General features: G+C 44.1%; 1 protein-coding gene across 1 annotated transcript in view; it reads left to right on the forward strand.

Moving 5' to 3' along the window:
- Positions 1-15,958, forward strand: part of MUC6 (mucin 6, oligomeric mucus/gel-forming) — a 169,026-nt gene that overhangs the window by 56,823 nt on the left and 96,245 nt on the right. Inside the window, exons 14-23 of the mRNA XM_078683451.1 lie at positions 347-441; positions 1,826-1,955; positions 2,805-3,054; positions 6,817-6,869; positions 7,192-7,298; positions 8,866-9,017; positions 11,148-11,289; positions 13,080-13,190; positions 13,818-14,003; positions 14,996-15,235. Coding sequence (XP_078539577.1) covers positions 347-441; positions 1,826-1,955; positions 2,805-3,054; positions 6,817-6,869; positions 7,192-7,298; positions 8,866-9,017; positions 11,148-11,289; positions 13,080-13,190; positions 13,818-14,003; positions 14,996-15,235 — 1,466 coding nt within the window. The remainder of the gene's footprint in view (positions 1-346; positions 442-1,825; positions 1,956-2,804; positions 3,055-6,816; positions 6,870-7,191; positions 7,299-8,865; positions 9,018-11,147; positions 11,290-13,079; positions 13,191-13,817; positions 14,004-14,995; positions 15,236-15,958) is intronic.

The raw sequence follows: 15,958 nt of genomic DNA on the forward strand, positions 1-15,958 counted from the left end.
TGGTGAGTGAGAGAGTCAGTTGGAGGATGGGCCGTCTTTTATTGAGAATTCTAACCAATCTGCAAGTCTAAGGCGATGGGTAGTTTAATAGTGTGGCATAAAAACATCACCGTATTTGATGTGATGATCTAACTGATAGAAAATGATGCTACAGTATGACCGTGTACCACGAAGGAATATCGCAAACTGCTGAAAAGTGGGGCGAATTCCTATGACACTCAACATCCAAAATCATATTTCTTCTTCAATTTTTGGTCAAAATTGCCAGCGCGATTGATGGAACAGCTGAAACACACACAAACACTGTAAGTATGGATCATTAATGCTATCCTGATTGCTTTTGCAGAGCTTTGTGCAGAAGTTCACTGCTCCCAGATACTCAAGCCATTCGGGGTCTTCGGACAGTGCCACAGTATGGTGGATCCAGAACCATATTACAAGGTACGCAAGGAAAGCAGAAAGTCCTTCTCATCGGATTCCGCCACATAGGCAGCTGCGAGACCAGGAAGAATGACAAAAATAAATTGGGGCCCATTCAGGGTTTTTAGTGACCAGCTCTAGGGTGTTTTTCCCATCTTGCCCTGAAGAGGCAGTAGTGCTCGAACCTTGCCTATAGAAAATAATGGAAAGCATGACTCAACCGTGTAGCTCCCTCCAGACACATAAAACCCACCAGTGATCCTTCACAAGCTAAGTTACAATCGTCCCTGATACTGCTCTTTCACCACTGGAGAGTTGGCTAGTGTGCTCATCCACATTACGGCTGGTGTCTGATATTTATCTGCATCATCTTGCATTATGCGCCCCAAGGTCTCAACCATTCAGTGATAAGAGAAAATACATTTTCTTTTTTTTTTTTTTTACATTTCAAATGATTTTATTAGGATTTGTTTTTAGCATAGTAAGTACAGAAAGAAAGAAGGCAATACTGGTCATGTTATAATGGGGTTACAATTGGCGTACATTATATATGGTTAGGCGTTAACACGTTGGGTAGGCAAGACTTGTCAGGTTATAATGCCGTTGGGGTTACAATTGCGTAAATTATATATGGTTCGGCATTTACACGTTGGGTAGTCATTTACGATCCATGGCGTTTGCAGCCTTGAGGGGCCTATGTGTCACCCTCATGAGAGGAAAGCGAAAGTGGGAGAGCAGAGAAAGAAAGAGAAAAGAGGACAGTAAGACAGTAGTGACGGCGCTTTAGTTAGCAGGAGCGTTCACGGGTTTCCGGTGGGCGATGGAAGGAGGTGGGAAACTGAGCCATGTGGGCTGCCTAAGGCAGTTTGTGCGAGCCTAGGAACTTGTTCAAGGAGTGCCACATTTCGCCCTTTGTGCTGCATTTTGGTGATTGTTTTTGTGTTATGTTGTCTGCCCCTCTAAGGAAAGTGACCCAGTTAAACCAGCTTTTGAGGGACGCCTTACCCGTGTCTGACCAGTTAGCATTTTCTTACTTAGCCAATAAAGACTTTAGAGGGATCACAGCAGGAAGACCTCACACCATGGTAAAAATCATAATGGCAACTCCACATAAATGCGGGAATTCTCTCCCTTGCTCTCAAGACTGTGAGAAAACGTTCTTTTGATCTGAGGCGCCATTGGGCAGTAGGTGCTGGTTTGAAGTGTTAAATCGGTGCCCAGTGGGCACATTCTCAAGAACATTGCCAATCTGGAATCTTCTCTGTCAGCACTTGGTGACTATGGGGATGTGTAGAGAGTTTTAGGGAAGAGGAGGTCGTGTCAATTCATGTAGTCCACCTCTTTGAAGTATTATTTGGTGTCTCCTCATCTCTAACTCAGCTGTTCTGGCCTTTTGTTGTTGCAGAGATGTGTCTACGCTGGTTGCAATTACCAGGAAACCTTTGCCTTCATCTGTGACGCATTGGGTTCCTATGCGCGGATGTGTGCTTCCAAGGGGATCATCCTCCTCGATTGGCGGACCACTGTTAATTGCAGTAAGTGACTCTGCCCAGGCCAGGGACCAGACCGACAAGCTGGCATCACTATTGAACACTTTAGGAGCTGTTCCTTTACACCCACCATGCGCTTCATCCACTCCCCTTTCATCATGTTGATGCTTTTCCGATGATACACAACTGCCACCGCAATGGGTCACCATATAGAGAATATAAGCGCTCTTGATGAAGAAGGGAAGCAGAGTCATGTTGGGCACTTAATATGCCTAACCCATGCACTTCAGCACACATTAAACACTTACATATGAAAGTAAGAAACCCTGTATTCCCGAAGTATGCCAGCATTCTGACAGAAATAGCACTGAGATATGAAAAACACCAACCCAGGGTTCCAGCTGGCAGAGCTTTTGTTTATCACCTGGGGCAAAATGGTGCTGCTTGTTATATCAAAGCCAGTTTAGGTCAAATGGCATAATGATCTCATGACTCTCTCGTAGCGCATTATTTCAGCCGATCCCGCGATGCATTAGGAGCGTCTATCAACCAGTAGCAGAATGGCCTATCCTGAAATCTAGATACTTCCCCGAGAGGTAGCAGGACTGGGGCAGGGACAGCAATGTGAGGTTCACTCTGTCTTAACCTGACCAGCCGTCCAGAGGCACTGGATAAAGCTGAGTCTCCCTGAGCAGTGAACTGAAAAGGAGCCAAGCTCAACTCCCTCGCCACGTGTGTTTTGGTAAATTTTCCCCTTGATGTTCAGATGCCCGCATTCAAACTCCCAAATCCATCGAGCTTGAGGGGACTGAGCTGTCCTGTGCTGCCTCCCTCTCCTGCAAGGTCAGTTGGATCTATTTCCTCTCTAACATATGGCTGCCATTTTCTTTTCAGCGATACCCTGCACCGGTAACCAAACATTCAGCTACAGCTCGGAGGCCTGCGACCGGACCTGCCTGTCTCTGAGCAACAGGCAGTATGAATGTTACTCCCCCGATGTTCCCCTCGATGGCTGCAACTGCCGCAGCGGCTACTACCTGGATCACATGCAGAACTGTGTGAAGCGCTCGCAGTGCCCCTGCTACCTGCCCGACAACGTCATCCTCCTGCCCAACCATAAGTCCACCATTGACGGCCTCACCTGGTGAGTTTTAATCCTCAACACGACAGATGTGGAGAGTTATTCTTCAATGATGCACAACAAGAAACGGTATTGAATTTAGTGCATCTTAAAAAAGATGCGAAATTATAGAAAATGATGCTGGGACCTATTTATATGGTGCACTCCCTTTTTTCCATCATTGTTGATACTGTGTCTCTTATCAGTGTCCTTAAAATATGGAAAATGATTGCTTTGAATTGATTGGGAAAAACATTGCGTCTCACGTACATCCAACAGCTTAAAATCTCATTCACACCGTCTTCAATTATAATAAGGTGCTGGAACAATGCTCAATGGCACCCCATCTCCTGCTGGGCCACACCAAGAAAGAGCTAGAGGTCTACCTGCCATAGAAACTCCATAGCATAGCACTTAACTCACAACTGGTATAGCAGGGATCATTACCCAGTGTTTTATCAGGCACACAAAGATAGATTATGTACTATATGACAGCCAGTCCAACCCACCGTGTTGAGAATTGACAAACCTGGTGGTCTCAACCACATATGGAAGGGAGATCAGAAGACTGCTGTTCTGGTCAACAAGGAGGTCCAGTTAGTCATAAAACAAGCTAAGTGTAAACTCGAGGATATAATCTATTTTGTGGGGCACTTGACTGGATTAAAAAATGTGGGGATGCTGTAGAGAGCTTATGTCTCAATCAGCACATCGCAATCTGAATGCCAACATGTTTCAGCCACAAATGGATTCCTCAATGTAGGGTCTTGGGCCTTTATCAGGGCAGTCCGGGTACCCCTACAATCAGTCGTTCATGCACCACTTATGTGCATGCTAGGTACGAATTGGTCTTACCTGTCACTCTGTCGTCTTCACCGTCCATTGTTTAATTGTTATGCCATGCAGACACACTGGGGAGGGACCTCTTCTGTAGTCACTTGTTTGTCAAGGGACAGGTGCCTATGATCCCCTTAAGTCAGCCACCGCTGTACTCTTATGAATGTGTGACTACAGGAGAGGTTCTTCCCTAGTGTGTCTGCATGACATGACACCCAAATAATGTAGCGTGAAGACGACAGAACGTTTCTTACCTCACTTGCAACAGAAGTTGTCTCTGTGTCTCTGATAAAACATAGGGTAATTATCCCTGCCCTACCAGTTGTGTGTTAATTAAACCTCATCTCCTGCCCCTGAGACAATTGGGAGCATGGTTCTCAATACTCAGATGTTAACACGCGCAGACAGGGACCCACAGTCTGGTAGCCAGAGTTATTGGGCCCATTGTTGATTACAAGTAATGTGGCAAAAGCATGGTCCCATTTGGTGTCCCCAGTTCCTATGGCGGCTGAAAGTGCTTAAATCATCAGAAAAATTTAGCTGAGAATGAGGAATAATTCAGGTTTGGCTCAATTCCCCGGTTATTTACCATTACTTAGTAGACTTGAATTGGGACAGTTCTCCGGCACATGGAGATTCTGTTCCAGTCGGTGCCACATTACTGTTCCCTTTAATGGGCACCTCATAACGAATCCTAGAGTAATTTTCATGCCACCAAAGTTTAATTTCAGCCATATTTCAGCACCGAGGTTTGGTTGTTCATGTTGACTTCAGCTCTCTTGTAACCATACCTATACAGTAAGTATACAGCCACAGACCATGGTTAAAGTGCCAGTCTTCCCAGGATGCATTGCATCATCCACCTAAGGCTCATGGAAAAATGACTTTTCAAATAAACAGCTTATTGGCACTCTACTTTAGGCCTGCACTTTTGGGAGTGAATGAGTAAATGGAACTCACAAAAATATGTTTAGATTGATGGGACCTATTACAGAAAGTTGGAGTAACTTGAAATCTGTCAAAAGCAGTTACAGAATTCCCCTGCATCCTTGTTGTGTACTCCTGCCCTATAAAAGGTAGTCGTCAATGGGGCAGAGCTGCCGCTGACCAGTTCATCCCTGTTTTCTAGGCAGTTTTTCTTCCCTGCAGGATTAGCATGCAAACCATGGTGGCCCTACTCAGAAAGCCCTACTCATGATCCTTCCATTTTGGGAAACACCTCCCAGATCCTATAGGACCCTTGTAATGTAGGAACTGGATTGTATCCCACACATTAGGTGTATATTTCTTGTTCCCACTTTTTATAACATCATTTCCATCATGTTGCTTATGCAGGAATGAAATTGACATCATGGAATTTTCCCTCCCACGGTGACTGCCTACGTGCCTGCGGAAGTGACCTCAGAGGGTATACAACCACCACCTTCTTATGCCAGTATGGCAGCGGAGGCATTTTGTTTTCCACACCACTGGTTGGAAAGTCCAACAACCAAACATGAAATTAGCAACCTAGATATTGTTAATGCAGTTCTTGGTATCCACATATACATGTCAGAAAAAAACACACACCTATGTGAGTCAAAGAGGAAGAGAGAGGCCAACTCTGTAGATTCCAAAAACAAAGCAGATCAAAACTTTTAAATATGCCTCATCCGTAGCATCCTAACTTTATCACCAAATTCCAGAATGTCTGAGAAAAGTACCTAACCTTCTGATCTTACTTAAAAAATATCAATATGCACCATACCAAAGTCTAGATTCCATAATTCCCCCTTAAACTAACCAGACATGTAAACCTATAAATTGTCATTGGGTATGGCTGCGCTTTAGGGATACTAAAAATAAATAACATATAAATAGCGGTGCATTGAAATAGGCCTCCTTGTTGCAGATGATCTGGTTTAAGGCACTTACAAGCAGCCTCTGCAGACATTAACATCCAAAAAGGGCGCTGAGAAGCATGGTAGGACAGTTTCCTCCATCAGTGTTGCCTTCACCAAAGGGTTTTCTGGTGGTGGAAAACTTCTGCTATGCTGTAGCTTAGCCATAGAATTTCCTCAGGTAGAGAATTATTCAGTGCAACTTACACTTCTGGTGAGTATTATGTTATGAGTGCTTTTTCAGAGGGCTGCCACACTTCTGTCAATCAGGCCCAACGCTTCCTTTAGGAGCTCTTTCCTCACCTTTCTCTTCGTTTTCCTGACTGAATGACATACCCTATGGGAAGTAGGTAGGCCTTCAGTGGCCAGAACACCTGCGAGATTTCATGTCCAAAGACTAAAAGTATTTTTGGGTTGGGTTCTGTTACCGCTCTAGAGTTCAGGGCTCCAGCTCACGTCTCTGCCTTCATATCCGTGAGGACCACAGAGTCCATCAGTCCATCAGGGATCCAGACCCACCTCAGCGCAGATCCTTGGACCTCGCTCTAATGCACAGGAGGATCAGTCAGGGAGGGAGCCTGACCCTGTTGGAGAGACAATGATGCTTGATTTTGGGAGACAGAGTTTCTAATAAACTTGGCTCTGCTCGTTTCATCAACTTCTCAAGATGGATGGGATGCTGTGCTGGGAGGATCATTCAAATCATATACTTAGTGCGGAGGTGGGGGGAGATATAACCGTCCAAGCCACACACCTACCCATGGGCCACCAGTAGGCACGGAAGCCTCCCAGATGCACTGGCCTCCAGTCTGTCCGTGCGCTGAGTCACTAAAGCTTTCCTTGATGGCCAAGAAGGCAGAACTACAGACCCCCTCGCCCCCTACACATGCTTCAGTGCCTCTTTTTATACCCGTTTCTACCCTTCGGTTACATGAGTGGATTGTATGCAGTCAAAAGGGCTGATGATATCAACCTTCTGCCCAATACACTTAAAAGACTGGTTGGGAACTTTAACATCATATTTATTGAATGTACAAAATCAGTAACAAATGTGTTTTCGGTTTTCCAGCTACTGCATTAATGGGAAACTGAACTGCTTTGGAAAGCCCATCAATGATTCAGGTAAGATAAGGTGTTTTTTGCACACCTGCCACATCCTTTCTCAAACTCTCCTCCCTCACCTTTTTACTGTCCAGCATCTCACGACAGACCTCATTAACCCTCCAACTTTGGCTCCACTTATGCAATTCCACTCTGCCAGCCAGTGTGATATGAGTGTTTTGGGCAAGCTCTTCTTTTCACAAGGCACCTTTCTCGTTCCCTCTTTGCTATCTCTTCCTTTTCTGCCCCTCCTCGAACGCTTTGAGGTTTTTTTATGGCTGCGTTGCGCACTGTACGGAAAACAAGCACAACACACAGAGTAAACACTTTTCCATCTTCCTAGGTGTCTGCGTTGCCCCCAAGGAGTTCAAGGCCTGCGGCACTGGCACTAAGAAATGGGGAGCTGCCTGCGCTCCCACCTGCCAGATGAAAGCCACTGGAATCCGCTGTGTGAGTACCTCATGGCCAGAAAACTGCTGGGAGGATGTATGACATTACAACGCATGCTTTTACATCACATGCCTTTACAACGCAAGTATTACAACGCAGTCCATTACAACGCATTGTGCTTTGGGGTGCTGGATAGTGAATAGTTTAATTTACTATTCCAACTCCAGTCCCCGTGGACACTAGGGAAGGTTATTGGATAGTAAATTAACCTATTCCCTATCCTAGAGCGCCCCCCAGAGCAATGCGTTGTAATAGTTTGCGTTGTAAAAGTTGCGTCGTAAAGGCACTGCGTGTAAAAGTTGCGTTGTAAAGGTTGTACACCCTGCTGGGACAGCTGCAAGTACAAGCCTACTCTAAAGAGGCTTGGATAGAGTGTGATGTGGAATGTTTACGGCCTTGGCGTGCTTGTGGGGTGGAATGTTTGATGAAAAGTAGTGACAGCAGAAGTTTAACTATAACTACAAACGTGGATAAAACGTTTTTCGTCATTTACTCCTAGATTCTTGGGCCTTAACTGTAACTGGTGTATGACTATTATTGTGTAATTAAATGGTCCCTTTCACCATATACAGAGTGACATAGAAGGCTGCCTAGAAGGACTTCCGGGTGATTGTGAGGCCTAGAGTTCTAGGCCATTGAAGCATAACCGCAAAGCTGCTATAGAGCTTGTAATAAAGTAATCGAGGTTCCTAATCATGACATATCTGCTGGGTCGAAGATTCATGAGATATCTATTTAAACAAGGCATCTATGAGTCCAGAAGATCTCCTTTACATGGAGGCTTCCCTTCTCAAAATCTCACAGGCACACTTAGGAACGGCACAAGGTACTTTGAAAGATACTGGTAAAAAGTATTGCTTAATGAGAACTGCGTTCAAACAGCATGGGGTTTTTGCAAGTTTTGCTTAATGATCTTGTTTTGCAGAATACGAGAGAATCCAGGGCTTAAATGCGAGAAGAATGTGCTCCTTGATCCCGTCAGTGCTACACCTGAATACACTAAGAGGTTCTTGCCAGTGGGTTGAAGCAAATTCTACTCTCTGTCAAGTCATCACCCCACCACTGAAGAGCATACACATTTTTGCCAGTGAGGATTATTAGCCCTCAGACAGAGACCATTCTAGTAGCCTCCATATTCACCCATACCCAAGAGCCCACAGCTCTTTCTGCCACAGTCATTTATACTTCATAATGGGTTGTTACTAGCCACATCTTATTGTTAGCAATAGCTCTGTGTGTCACCGCCCTAAGCAGGCATTATTTAGTAATGGAGAACATTATGAAATGGAAGACTGGGCTGTGAGCTCAAGAAAGACCCACCACCCAGGGCTGTCTGATAGACCCCGGAAATAAAGGAATCCCAGTCCATCGCCCTTCCTGCCCCTAGTTGCGTCAGTGTGTAGCGCATGCTACTCATGTGTTTTTGGGTGTCTTCAGTGCCAAACACCCAGTTGGGTAACTGCATGTGTTATAAAATCTTTAATCAATTATGCAATGAATGAAGGTAAATCTGAGTGGATCTATTTGACATGGTGCTGAGATGTTGGTCTGATCCACTCCCTCACAGATTCCCACCCGCTGCCAAGCTGGCTGTGCTTGCCAGAATGGACTATACGAGGACCTTGATGGCGACTGCGTGACAGCGGACCAGTGCTCCTGCGAGTATGGTGGCTTCATTTACAGGACTGGGAAGATGATGCAGAAGGATTGTCAGAGTTGGTAAGCCCCCACCTTTTCAGCCATTGCCATCAAAACTATCACTGACAACTTTGTCTATTACGAAGGACTGAAGCAAACTCGATGTCTCTACATCCATCTCATTAATATTTACTGTGTTATGGACAGGGCTGGACTGAGTACACAAATCTGCCCTGGCATTTTATCGGGCCGGCCCCCACCACTCCAAAACTTCCCCCACCCTCCCATCCTCCTGGGGAAACGCCAGATGCCCGCTACGGCCAGTCCATCGCTGGTGAAGGGTGATCATCCACAATAATGCATGGAGACCAAGCGAGATAGATTCATAACTTCACTTCATATTATAGGCACACAGCTTTAAATAACAGGCACCTTACAACGAAAAGCAACAGTCCCAAGTGTCCTTTCTTCACGTAGGAAAGATGAGCCCATACAAAATATGTAGTAGGGTTGCTCTGACAAAATCAGCATCGGAATTCATGAAGACCTGGGTTCATCCCAGCAGAGCACTCATAGTATTAGAGAAAAGGGAAGGTTGAATTAGATAGGTGGTACAAATAACAGGCATCATGTATTCATCTTATTTTTAAGTGTTTGCGCCTTTTATTCAGTTGAATCACTTTACTCCAACTTGCAAGCTATTTCCGTTCCTGGGCTACTGAGCCCATGAAATGCTGATGGACTAACGGTCCAGATTTAATGTACCTAAGTTCATGAGAGTGAGAATAAGCACAGAGACGGGAGCAAACGAGAAGAAATAGATGATGAAAACATGGGAAGATGCAAAGTTTGGTGAGATAGTAAAACGAATCACCAGAGAAGACAGAGAATATAGATTTTTTTTTTTTTTATAGAATTTGAACACAATATCACTTGCTAAACTGTCTAGGTATCACAATAACATTTGTCTCAATAGGGTTGTTTTTTTATATTCAATTTTCAATGCGATATGAAGATAGCAAAAACCTACCATAAAGATAAAACGAGCATTACATATGTAAATGTAAATGCCAAAAGTATGATTTAACTTCTTTATTAACCTTGAAAAACAAAGAGTGAATTAATTTATATTTCACAGACAATAGTATAATGTCAATAGGCAGAAACAAAAGCACATTAATTGTGCAGTCCTGCCATCTCATAAATTAAATATGATATCAGAATCTGAGGCATGTGTGGGAATGGAAAAACAGCAATTAAGCACATATTCTATCATTTACATTTAATTATATTTAGAGTGTTTTTTATTTTAGAATCAAGATTTAATTGGTTTTATAGTTTATAGAAAACAACAGTCAAACAAAGCTGCATATATATTGCTGTGACATACAATGATATTTATAAAGAGCGGTGCTAAAGTCAGATGGTTTCATAATCCATTCAGCCCACAATAAGCCCACAATTTCCCTTAAATTCTATTATGTTTTTGTGGATACCCTCTGGACGCATATGCAGGGACCTCCTACTTGGAATGCCAGTACATCACCGCTCACCATGCGGCCATTGTTGGGGAGGTTCACCACGGCCCAGTGTCTTGCAAAGCCTCTCTTAGTGAGGAGGGTAAAAATCTCCAGCAAGGAGCAGTCTCCCTGCCTCCCTCCCTGATCATCTAGGATACCTAGGATCGCCACTTGGGGAGGCGCATCCAGTTCTCCTCCAGAACGCTGGATGCCAGCACATTAGCTAACGTGTGAGCCCCGTAAGGTAGATCTAAGACAAAAATCTTGCAAGGTGCTAGTATATGAGCTATTGGGTGAACCCCCTAAAGAAGAGCAATGACCAAAAAAAAGGCTACAAAGTGTCAGCACATCAGCTAACCTGTGCACACCATAAGATACAGCTAAGACCAAGACCTCAAAAAATCATATGATAGATAACCAGAGGCTGGTACAAATAAAGGACTTTGGCGGTAGATCGAGGAATATTGAGGGCCAGGGAAACGAGCTGTAATTCAGGGCCACATGTTGGAAGGACCAATCCTCACAAGACAGGACTTTTGTTGCATGACTCCCATTTTCTTTAATGTTAGGCTGTCACTGAGTCATACAGAAGATTTCATTCTTTACCCCCTCTGCACATTGTAAGGTTGCAAGTTAGCCTTGTAAATGCTTATTCAACTGACTGACACCTGCTCTTTCTCTCACACAACAGTTTGTGCAGGGGGGGGCATTGGGAGTGCACGGAGAACCTCCAGTGTGCATCCACCTGTGTCCTCTACGGTCAAGGCCACGTCAACACCTTCGATGGCCACCCATATGTGTTTGACGGCAACTGCGAGTACACCTTGGCGACGGTAAGATCAGCATTCCAGCTCCAGGTTACTGCTTGGTTTGGGGCAGTGGTGAGCAGGGCACAACCCTCTGACAGGGTGGACATCAATGCATTTTGCTTTGAAATTAAATTGTAAATTATTCAGGCCATCAAGTTCATACTGGGGTAAATGTGGTATGCATACCTCAGCCACCTCCAACCAAAGCTATGATGATATTACTACACTTAGAGGTTTTTCGTGATTTCTCTAAAATTTTGGAAAATCTGAAATTGTGCAGTACTTAAGAAAGTGGGAGAGCATCAGTCATGGTGATTTTGAGGTCTGGGGCAGTTTGCACTTTGCATGGACTTGGTCCAGGTAACAGTTAGATTGGTGGACACCATAACCGGGTTGTAACTTCATTTATCGTCACACATATTGGGCCATAGAAATCTGATGCATGCCTCCTCCGAACTCATTCAGCCTTGAAGGAGACGTACAGTAGTCTGGTGTTTTTCTTCTTAAAGTGACATTTATTTTATTTAATACAATTTTATATAGTGCAGACTTTACCCAAAGGTGTCAGAGCGTTTCACAATAGAACCAAGTACGTTACATGAGAAAATTGACATACTTGCACGTTACAGATACAAACGAGATAGATGAAAAAGTAAAATATAACAATCGATGGCAGTCACACAAAAATCAAAAACCCAATATGGTTAGGATCATACAGGCATAGATTATATATTTACAACATTGTAAGAACTTCCTTGAAGGGCATGAAAAGGGATGTATTAATTCTGGGAGTGTGAAGTGGAAGTGCCATGTAGGGGAATGAGATGTTGTTAGGGGAAGCCATTCCATCCTCTGAGGCATCACCGTGACATTGAACGTTGTCCTTCTGTGCCCCAGAAAATTCACCATTTCGGGTCTTGGTCCTCTGGTTTATAGAGTATCACAGACTGGAATGAGACTGAGTCCCCTCCAGCCCTACCAGCCCTACCAGCGTTTCTGAGATGCTTCATAACATTTCATAATACATTGAAGTGAGTAAGCCAAAGAAAACTAGAGCCTGGGTCTGGCTTCTTCTTTCTTCTTGGACTCATGGGCTGATTAAATCAAACCAGAGTTGAGCCAAAAGTCTAAGGCACAGCTGTTTTATGCCTGTAGCCAGATTATTGAACAAAGGAGACCCTGAGGCCTAATTGTTTAGCTGAATTAATTATTTTGCTGGAAATTATTCTTTTATGAACTCATATTAATTCATTTTATCTAACTCGGTTGTGTTAAATATATATAAAGTGTTGGATTACCCTTTTTTCGTAAAACTAGAGAGGGGATATAGTCTATTAGTCAGAGGTGCACGTGAGGAAATCTGGGCTCATGGCCTTGCTTTCCATGCCACTTGACCAAGTTGTGGTATTCTGAAAAATATTGTTACCTCCCTGTACCTTGGAAGTCCTAATTGTAGGCTAGGTCAGTGTGTTTTCCACACGAAAACACTCAGTTGAGGACTTCCTTCATGTAAAAATGATAACCAAAGTCAACGACAGAGTTTAGCTGGTCTGTTTCTCTGTCTCCATGAATTGTTTTTTGTGTTGGCTTCTAATTTAGGAAAGAGCTGAAGCCACACCTCTTTGAAGAACACTACATCACAACGCAGTAACATTCCTCTTTCCTTCTCAGAATCCAGCCACCCCTTAATCAGCTGTTGACTGTATCTTGGCTTTTAGCCCTGTGCAGCACTCCATTGCCATTGCATTATACAAATACCACATACATTCATCATTCCGATCTCTAATAATATATGCCTATCTTTGATCTTCTAGGACAGCTGTGGTGTGAACAGCTCACTCTCCTCCTTCAAAATTGTGACAGAAAATGTCATCTGCGGTAGGTTGGGCGTCACCTGCTCCAGGGCGATCCAGATTACCATCGGGGTAAGTAAAGTCACTGCTGTCCGCGTGCTTGCTCCTCCCTGTCAAATTCCCACTCTCAATCGGATATAGAAGAGTGACATCTCCTATGGACCAGTGACTACCAGTAAGATCACCAGTTCCTCACTATGATACTAGTGCCTGCAGAGTCCTCCTCTGACACAACAGCAGACAAGTTCCTTGCGGTGAACTCAGTACAGTGCCAGTCTTACACTCCTAAGTTTGACTAAGTGTACCCATCACTTTAACATTAGGAGGTGAGGAGTCCAACACCCTGGATGTACAGCAGTGCAGGTACCAGAGTCGGGCCCTAGAATGAGACTAGTTGTGCCTGTTGACAATCCATGACCACACCGCCCGGACACTCTCTGTGAGTATCCGCGCATTTATAAATACCCAATTTAATTTCATGAACTGATCCTAAAGCACTATGAATCATACATGCAGAGTACATCACTTTGTATACTATACCAGAGCATCTTCATAAACTCCCCACTCACCACGTAGTTTTCATCTGATTTCCATTATCTTCCTTACTCTCTACAAGATCAATTTTCCGTTCAATTTCTTTGATAAAACGCTTCTGGATTGTCCTTAAGGAATCCCTTTTAACACTCTCTCCCTTTACAGGCCACGGTTATTCAGCTTTCGAATGAGCAATACACCATCACCCCAAATGTCCCGGACCCTAATATCCGAGTGGGAAAAAACATTCTGTTCATGACCTTTGACATCACCATCCCAAACAAGTTCATCATCTCTCTTCTGTGGAACAAGAACATGAATTTGTTCATCAAGCTCTTCAAAATCGGCACGGTAAATATGATTGATGGTGGAGGGGGTCAGCTTCTCAAAGGTCTCCTGGGAGAGAAATATAAAGTTTACCTAAATAGGCCTAGCCCGGGTGTAAACTCCAGAATGCATAAACATAAATAGATGATAAGGCGATCCAAATAAAATCTTTTAGGAAAACCCTATCTTTCTTCATTCCAAATTTACATGCCCTGAACTTAAGGGAGCAGTTCAATTATAGCTGATAGTCCAATGAGGAACTGATTGAGGTTCGCCAGAAGAGAATCAAGTGGAGATTCAAGCTAGCTAGCATGCATGTATGTACATATAAAGGTATGAATGCATGTATGTGATAGTTGTGTAGCGTGAACCTAGCCAAAAGGTCTACACTTGAGTCAACTAATGATAATCTGAGTAAGGCATCAGTCATTGTCAGCACATAGATATAGAGGGAGTCTGGTTGATTGCGTTGGCCCTTGGCGAAAGGCCTTTCACTTGGCTTGTATTGTAAATGAGTTCATTCTGGTCCATTTGGTTTGTGGGCTTATTATTAATTGGTGGGCTCATTATCTCTGCCATCACAGAGGTTACTACTTGGTAAGATTGTTGGTCTGTGTGTGTCAAAGAGTGGAACCAGACCTCTTGCTCACTAGATTTAGTCTTCGCCACAGTACAAGCAAAGGAGAGAGTCTTAGGGACCTATATACTGCTGTTTCCCACTGTGGCCCTAGTAGGTAGATACATAGTGTTGTTAGTAAGGGTAATAAAAAAAACACAAACAGTTAAGAAACACCCATAAGCTGTGACGAGGATATCAGGAGAGCAGGCTAAATTGGCAGTGTGATTCCCACCATAAACTGTAGCTTATTACATGGACAACAGGTGGTGGTTCGGTCTACTCCGGATGACTCAAAGATGACAAACCTCTGTCTGTTATTGGACCTAACTGCAGGGCGCCAATCCAGGTCCAACTTGAGTCTCCCTATACTCCTGACCCTATATGTTTTTTCTTTCAGGTCTCCGTCTGTGGACTTTGCGGCAACTACAATGGGAACCAGAAAGATGACTACGAGACCCGCAGCAAGTACGTGGCCCCCAACATGCTGGACTTTATCAACAGCTGGAAGGAGAACCCGCTGTGTGGCGATGTGAACATCATTGTGGAGCCCTGCAGCAAAAACCCATATCGCAGCGCCTGGGCGCAAAGGAACTGTGCCATAATCAACAGCGACACCTTTGCACCCTGTCACAGCGTGGTAAGGAGTGCTTAACCCTAGCGTCTTTACATGCAAGACAACAATGCGTGGTTCCTTGGTAAGTCTTTGCTATATCTCGAGATACAAAATGGAACATAGAAGCTATTCAGAGGGCGCCCCTGGCCTATAAAGATTTTGCCATGAGCAAATTAAAGACATTCCCTTGTGTAGATTATCACATTTAAACCAGGGATATTATTAGTAATTCACACAGACTGGCTCTGGAGAAGATATGGGGTGGCTGGAACATCAAAAGAGCACTTGAACAAATATTTGTGAATTCCATTTGTATACGAGAGCATTAGATATGCGGACCGCCATCTACCAATTTCAGTGCAAGTCTCTGATGATCCCTTTTAATTCCTCGTTTGCTCAACTGAACATTAGTGTGACTGGTACTAGTGCACAGTGAGGGGGAGGAGGACCCAAGCTGCACTTATGGGATTGAGCCATTGACCCACAAACATCACCGTGATTAATGGGGTAAACCACACAGCTCTCTGCAAGTAGTGCAATAACGCTGGGGACCCGTAAACCACGGTGAGCATACACGCAGGACCATGTGATCCACTGTGCAATTTAAGGAGTTTATTGGCCTATGTCAAGGTAATAATTCAGTGTGGAAAATCAAGAAGCATGATGTTCCACATTGTGCAGTGCAATTTTATTGTCCCAGTGTGCACTACAAAGATGGCCGTGGTTCACGGTATGAGGCACAGGGCG

This window comes from Lissotriton helveticus, chromosome 3_1, assembly GCF_964261635.1.
Source record: "Lissotriton helveticus chromosome 3_1, aLisHel1.1, whole genome shotgun sequence".
NCBI lineage: Eukaryota > Metazoa > Chordata > Amphibia > Caudata > Salamandridae > Lissotriton > Lissotriton helveticus.